An 8,708-nucleotide genomic window follows, 5' to 3' on the forward strand; every position below is an offset into this window, starting at 1 on the left:
ATCATATCGCTGATGAGATCATCACGTCGTGAATACACCTTTATCTACACATTCCAAGATGCAGCCATATTAAATATCAGCCCAATCTACTCAGCAGTGTTGGAATTAGACATTTGTGATAGAAAACACACATTTTAAGAACGTTCCCACCAAATTTTAGGCAACTCTAACCAGCAGTTTTTGAGATTATTTTGACCACCAATATAATGCTTTTACGCAAATCAAACACATGTGATGCAATTATTTTGTTTTAAACAATTTCCGAACTAGACAGCAAAACTAATGTCTCCACCCAATACAACAGTAATCGGCCATGTGGTTTTCGACTTAAAATTGTTTACAGACAGACAGACAGACAGACAGACACACACACACACACACACACACACAGTAGAACAGACAGACAGTCGCTTTATCGTGCCTATATCTCACATCATTTGAGAAAAGTGTAAAATGAAAAAACTCATCACTAAATATAATAAAAAAGTATGACATTTTTGCAAATATGGTACAAAATTCGATGTACATTGTAGCTGTTACTAGTATATATGTAGTAAATCATTATCCTTATTGATACAGAGTATAACTCTGCAAACTTACCTTCTCCATTTACATAGGCTATGCTAAATAGCATACTTGACACAAATAGATAAGTTATTCCTGCACTTCTCAATGGACTGCTTTTTAATAATCGGCTGTCAAATGACATAATACATTTCAATATCTGGAGAAAGACATATTAATATGTGATATGCTATGAAACCTTGACATATTCTAGCGATCTCACCCATGGTTCAAGTTATATCATGTGGTAAGAACAAGATACAATCTCGTACCGGGTCAATAACTCAACATATATAACATGGGGAGACAAATGCGACGTTTGACTTACAGGATGGTAATTTTCAAAATTATGATTTTGCCATAAACAACTCATCCTTCGTAGCGGTATTACCACGGCATTAAAAAATGAAAACGAAAACTACAACAAAGCATCGATGATAATTAAAAGTTTGTTAAATTTTATGAGGACTTTGACAATTAATATGGTTACAAGGTAATTAGGTTATTTATAAGCCACACCTTACGAAAGCAAACGTCACGTTACCACATAATAATCAATTTTAATGTATACAACTGATGATGTGTAAATGTATTAAAAGTGTAGATCTATATTTTAATTTCAGTACTAGTGATTCGTTTGTATACTTATAACTGGATTTCGGTTATTAAGCATGCATGTTTCGAATTTCATATATTTTGTTATATATACACTGATGATATCAAAGTGTGCATATCATGTATAGATGGGTGATTACTTTTCAATGTTATGTGTATTTTGAATAATTAATGAAATTTATCAATTGAAGGATAAGCTGTGTAAGGTAGCTCAGAATTTCTAATCCCAATAATGCGTCTAGGAATAATTATCGGAAGGTTTTTTTCCCCATAGGTAATTCATTTATTCTTGGTTTGTGAGGTTTACTGTGCTGCTAGCAATCCATACCATACACATAGTGACAATATAAAACCCACTAAAATTTGATGACAAAGCTAGTCTGATGTAGGGAATTTAGAAATTAGAGTGTACCCTATACCCTGTATAGCATATCCTTTACTTTTCATCAAAGTTAATACAACTATGCTCTGACCTAGTTAATGAGCCATTTGGAATGTAAATGGATGTATTACATGTGTTCATCATCATCATCATCACAATAATAATTAATTAATCTGAGATATATATAATAATGCATTCACTTTGTTTTCAATGATAACATAAACAAAGTCATAATTACAACCCAGCACACAGTATACCCAATGAACGGCCCCAATGAACATTTACTTTTTCATGCATCATTCTTATTCAACATATACTAATATATCATGGTACATAAGACGTGTATAAAACACGTGAATACAGGCGATTGATTGTTCCCTTTCTCTATCATCTGTTTCAGTAATATAAAGAGGTATGAAGTGTGGTTTTGAGGCCAGACTTCAGCTTGTAGAAGTGTTAGTAGACAAACATGTCAATTGGTCAAGGTCGTGACCTGCGTTCTTTAAGATAATAGTAGTCTTGTTTGCTTCGGGGGAATTTCATTCATAACAATCTAATCTGCCCAATACATATATGGTAATTATTAATTACTGAAATTTTGCCTCCGGTTACAAAAAAATAAGAAGATTACAATGCGACTGATATTCCATCTACGTACCTGAATCATCGTGACGAGTAACAGAATAATGTAGGGCATCTCGGTCACCTCGTTCACCTCGAGTCAGGGTCGTCATCACACAAACTCACCGCTTGATGGCTCTCTCCGATCACAACCGTCTAGTAAATATTTTTAAATTATGAAATAATGTACTTCGATTCTCCGCGAGGTTTCACCGTTTGGGTAAGGGGAAGGTAATGAACAAGTTCACCATATATCGAATGAAATGATAATCTGAACGAGTAAAGTAATAAGCTGTAGTTTTGTACTGTTCTTTAGAGGTCTGGACCGCTTGAATGTTAACACGACCTTGACGACGTTGCGTGATCTGAGGCATGATAGAGCTTTTAACTGAGGCCACATATTGAAACATGATCACGGTTAGTGCTAATGTACAATGGTATCGGTATGTGTGGCAAAAGCTCAACAGTACTCATGACATACTTTTATCTTCTGCAATAGTGAATCGCACCAACTGCTGCCATTTATCATCTAATGTATGGATTGCTTATTACGGTTCGTGAGAAGGTCGATGGCGTGATGTCATAGATGTTTAAGAAGTACAACATTCCGACGGTCGATTTTGCCGTGCTTGCCGATATTATATTTGTTGTTCACTGCCAGTATAAAATCTGTCTGTCTGTCTGTCTGTCTGTCTGTCTGTCTGTCTGTCTGTCTGTCCGTTTGTCCATCCCGTATGTACATCCACTACCACTGGACTTTTTTTCTGAAGTGGATTTGGCAACATGTCAGTAGCTAGCTATGTAGATAGATGGTGGATAAATACGTGCGTGCGAACATACATACATGCCTACATACATACATACATACATACATACATACATACTTACATACATACAGCTAGGTAGGTACATGTAGTTATGTAGGTGTGCACTTGTGTCTCACTGTTGACACTGTCGTATCTAAAACACTGTTGTACCAGCTGCACTGAAACATGCCACTCAACTATCTAATGGTTTTTGATAAACAGCCTATGGATATTAATACCACACTTGCATAACTAACGATTTTCATAGCTATACATTATCTTTAATATATGTATGCCAGCGTTAAATTTTATTTGGTACATGAATCAAGGATAGCAAAGCACACGAGTCATATAATAAAGCTTATAGATGTATCTTATGATGTTTATAAATAATGCTCTTTTATTAATTAATAACTGTCAGCAATGAGCACAAGTGGGAACTTCAAATATTATATCATTTTGTACATCATTGACAAGAAAAAAATGTTCCCAACACGTTATAATGCTTACAGAAGTAACTTATTTTTTATCTTCGTCGGGCATTTGCAAAAGTTGTGATTTTTTGTAATTAGGTAATATGTAAGCTTCAAATTTCAAATACATTGATGATGATAAAGATTTTCGTTTGCATTTCAAAAATGCTAATAAAAATTCAGTCAGTCTCATAAGTCTGTCTGTCTGTCTGTCTGTCTGTCTGTCTGTCTGTCTGTCTGTCTATCTGGCAGTCTGTCCCTCTGTATATGTCTGTCTGTCTGTCTGTCTGTCTGTCTGTCTGTCTGTTCGTATGTATGTATGTATGTATGTATGTATGTATGTATGTATGTATGTATGTATGTATGTATGTATGTATGTATGTATGCATGTCAAGCAGCATTGATGCAACAGTACATATATATTTTGTATACACAACCTGTAGGCGTGTGGTGACGCCTACAACTAATTTACTATGGAGCATTTCTCCCAAATGTTTTTATGTTGTTGTGTTATGAGAGGCCTACTTGTATGAGAAAACACTACATATTAAAAGTCTAATTGGTTATTATACAGGTGTAGGTGGATCATTCGTTGCACCACTATCAGATATCAGAAGTGCTGCCTCATAACTTGGCGGTGGTAGAAGATCTGATTGTGCATTTGTTGGTTCTACAACATCATATGCTGGTGGATTGTCATTCGATAATTCTGGTGGAGCTGACGGTGTTACTCCTCCTGTCATTGGTATAACTGTTGGCGAGCCAGATGTTGATGGAGCGACTGGAACACTCCTCTCGTGCTGCTGTAATGATTCGCTACCAGATACGTATTGATATTCTGTGAGCAGTAAATGAAATAATAGGATATAAAACGTTGACATTGTAAAAAAACAATAATGTTTTGTTTTCTTTGCATGAGAGCTCATGACCAAGTACATTGACAATTTGCAAAGTTCCTGTATAACATGTATTCAATCTAAATATGCAATTGCATGTGCCGAACAATACCTAATAAGAATAAATTACCTTAAAAATTCAGTGAAAACATGATTTGTGCAGCTGTATGTCATGGAAACTCTCGTCTAATCGTCACACAATGTTGGCATGGCCTCAATCATATGCGTACGCAAATATAAAGCTTTGAATTGAATTGAAACAGTCGTTTTTTTTGGAGAAAATGATGATACAGACAGGCGGACAGACAGACACACAGACAGACAGAAATATATTTCGTCCCAAATATTATATAATCTTCCTTACGGAAGGTAAAAACTTGGAAATTTGACAGGTAAATGAACGGACTAATTTTACTTCGATCATATTGATTATTTTTACGTCACAAATCTGTCAGTCTACGTCAGTCAAACAAGATAGGCTACGATGTCGGTCGTTGGATAAATTGCAAACACTTTATCAACGCCAAACTTGGTTATGCGGTTAAACCATGTGTCCAAGCCAATATTTTATAGAGGTCGAGTGTTGCATTAGAATATAGTAAGTTACTCGTTTTTATTACTAAGGCTAGCATTAGTATTTCTTGCATATACTTCATGACCTTTGACATAATGTGACATTTAATTACACAGAGTACTAATAGTGTAATATATTAAGTATCTCATAGTTACTGGGAGAACAAATTATTGCAGTGAATTGAATGAACTACAAGATCAGGTTATATGTGTCAAAGTTGCAGCATAATCTGTCGACTTCTCGAAAAGAAGAGTTGCTGTAGCAGTGCTACTTTTCGGGTAATTGACAGTTTAGCAATGCACTACTTACGTTGACTGTTGGTATTACTTGTATCTGGTCGAACGCCACTGGTAATGACGGTATTTGTTGAAAGAGTCGAAGTCATACTCCTCATCTTCTTCGCTCTATAAGCGCATATTCCAAAAAACAGACATGACACTAGTATCACCGTCACAATGGTAACTATGACTGTCACAGGAATGTAATCAGTAGAAAAGTCGTCAGTGTACGAGTCATCATCGGAATCACTATCTGTCAACATGATATAAATGTAAAATATTAAATGGATGGCATCAATACTAGTCTGTCTCAAACAACTAGTGCATCTCGGGGTCCCATGCTACGAATACCTCGCCGGCTGCAAGAACTAGGACGCGTAAACTAAAACTTTGCTTCCGAGTGAAAGTTTACATTCAATCTAATAATATGAGAGATTGTTTTATCCGAGAAAAAGCTGACATTATGGAAATAATGCAAATTCACCATAATGATCGGAACGTTATGACAAAAAAAAATCACATGGACCGAATGGCCTCTGAATGTTACGATGCCAAATGTTAATAAATGGTGAAGTTGATTCAGTGGACTTATATTACTAAAGCTATGACGGAAACTGCATGAAGCAGTTTCCGTCATAACTTTGGTAACAAAAGTCAATTAAACCAACTTCTTGTGAGTAACATTCAACTCAATGCCGTTGTACTTTGAACGGATGGAGAAACCCGCTATGTCGTCTGAGTTCTGATTGGTCATTGCACCTGCCAATCATATACGTAAAATACACACCGACGTCGGTTCACACCATCAGATTTAATTCTTCTGTACTAACAGTCGGGTGCCTCAGACCTTTGCAAATGATTCAAGATTTTGCGGCCCCTTTTTTGTATCATAAATGAAAACATCCCCTGAAATTTTCCATTAACATTGCGGGATTTTCCAGTCTAAAAATGTGTCAACAAACTTAAAAAACTTACCACTATTCTGACAATATGTTCCTGAATGACCATACTGACAACTACATGATCCGTAGATACAGTAACCGTAATAATTGCAGTCATAATCTCCTGAACAGTCTGGAATCACATGTTTTGAACATTGTTTGCCTGAATAGCCTGAAATACATGTACAGGTACCACCATTTTCACACGTTCCCCCATTTTGACATTCTGACGAATAAGAACATTCGAGTCCTAGGGAAAGAAATGTTTACAGATTGGTCAATTTAATGACAGAAATTATAAACTTGCTTCTTCCCTTAAATTTGTAGTAATACATAGAATGTAATATACAAAGGACAATTTTATGACAAATCTATATATGAACATATCTCAAGAGTCAGACATGTACAGTTCTGTTTTCATCGCTTCACAACATTGGTCGCCTAGACTATGTATTTTAAATATACGTTGAACACAAGCTAAGTGCTGTAGCAGCGTTTTTCGAAGATAATGCAACTAGGCAAAACACTTAATATTTACTTAGTTTCATTTTGGATAGCAATGTGTCGTCTTGCTTAATGTATATTTTATTACAATGATGGCAACAGGCCCGTTGCCCCCCCCCCTCGGTCCTTTCGCTCCCCGGCATGTTGCCATCCAGCCTTTTGCCCCCTGTTCATTTTGCCCCCCCCCCCCACCCGATCTTTTGCCCTCTTAAGCTGAATCGAAAGTACAGTTTTAGAGGCAACGCTCAAAATGGTGCTCAGTCTTTATTCTGGGAAATTTGATTAGACAATAGGTCCATCGATAGTTAGACGAATAATTCAGATGCGGATAAATATTGCGAATATTTAGTCTAAGATTGCATTATATGGCATCGGGAATATCGCGATCAAATATTGGAGTAAAATTGGAGTGGGCCCATTATAATTATTGACTTACCAGAATGGTAGTCAAAAGTATAGTTAGGTAAATAAAGCAAACATTACCAGTTGTACAGTTAAGTTTGTCATGGTCGTAAACTAAATGACGTAATGTCAGACAAATCTAACAGATTTTGTTGAAATTAAATCTGTGTCTTCGAGAGTTGTCCGTCCACGGATAGATTAACATATAGATGCAAGGATATAGACACGTTGTACATGCCCTCCGAAGTGTGCCCATTGGGGGCGGGCTAAAAAATGATACTGTTGGGATATGGTTCGAAATTCCATTATTTACATAGGGATATTTCTTGGGGAGTATAGACTAGATGACTGAATCGGTTGCTATGCAGATAACGTTTTAAAACATATGATTTTACATCTAAACACTTTTACTCAAGACTGCTGATGTGATTAGATTTCAACATTTGTAGTGAAGATGATGTGTCTAGGGATGTCTATATTATACAGCCTGGGGAGATGCCGGTAACTACTAGCATTTACAGGTAATAAATGGTCCAGACGAACTTCCGCATTTGCCAGACAAAATTCCACCAGCATATTGACTATTTTCAAGATGAGGAATCTTTGTATTTGCATTTATATGATGATTGTCATTCAACAATATTTATGATTATTTTCATTCAAGAGATAAGCATGCCATTTATGACAATGAATGTTGATAAAATTAAAGTATATATATATATATATATATAAATCGGTGAGTATCAATCTGCTAAGACAGTGCTCTATGCCGCAGTGGCATATATATATATATATATATATATATATATATATATATATATATATATATATATATATATATATATATATATATATATATATATATATATATATATATATATATATATATAGTTTTGTCTAAAACTATTACGCTCTGCCACTGCGGTATAGAGCACTGTCTTAGCAGATTGATACTCACCGAGTTATATATATATATATATATATATATATATATATATATATATATATATATATATATATATATATATATATATATATATATATATATATATATATATAATGATTTACTTTTCACTTAGGGTTTTGCCATGGCAGATATATAGCATTGATGTGATTGGGCATATGACCTTGTTGATGTGAATACAAGATCAACAATCTTGACTGTATTGGTTTGAAATTTGATAATGACATTTCTCCGTGAAATGTCAGACACGATGACCTCGATCGTTGATATGAAATGTAGGTCAAATATATGATACGATAATTTCTAGCCAGAAATATGAAACTTAAAAGATATTGTGCAGATTGGTTTGATATTTGACTGGCATGCCCCCTGACTTGATGTCTAGTTGGTAAGTTGTTTGATACAAAATGATTACAGTAAATTCGATACAAACATGTGAAAGTACTGAACAAATTGGTAAAACATTTCTTTGATATGTCAGGATATTCCTTGTGTTGTGTAGATGTTAAATTTTTCAGTATGAAATGACGTGATCATTGATATTAAACTCGATAAAGCAATATGAAGTTTCGCAAATGTATTCTTTTGTATTTATGGAACTCTCATTATTTATGTATGTATGTATGTATGTATGTATGTATGTATGTATGTATGTATGTATGTATGTATGTATGTATACATGCATGTG

General features: G+C 34.9%; 1 protein-coding gene across 1 annotated transcript in view; it reads right to left on the reverse strand.

Annotated features, from left to right (window-relative positions):
- Window positions 1-3,871: 3,871 nt before the first annotated feature.
- LOC144441598 (uncharacterized) overlaps window positions 3,872-8,708 on the reverse strand; it is an 8,403-nt gene continuing 3,566 nt past the window's right edge. The window contains exons 4-6 of the mRNA XM_078131108.1: window positions 6,185-6,400; window positions 5,241-5,462; window positions 3,872-4,299 (exon numbers count right to left, since the gene is read on the reverse strand). Of these exons, the coding sequence (XP_077987234.1) occupies window positions 4,028-4,299; window positions 5,241-5,462; window positions 6,185-6,400 (710 nt within the window). The 3' untranslated portion in view covers window positions 3,872-4,027. The remainder of the gene's footprint in view (window positions 4,300-5,240; window positions 5,463-6,184; window positions 6,401-8,708) is intronic.

Source organism: Glandiceps talaboti, chromosome 1, assembly GCF_964340395.1.
Source record: "Glandiceps talaboti chromosome 1, keGlaTala1.1, whole genome shotgun sequence".
NCBI lineage: Eukaryota > Metazoa > Hemichordata > Enteropneusta > Spengelidae > Glandiceps > Glandiceps talaboti.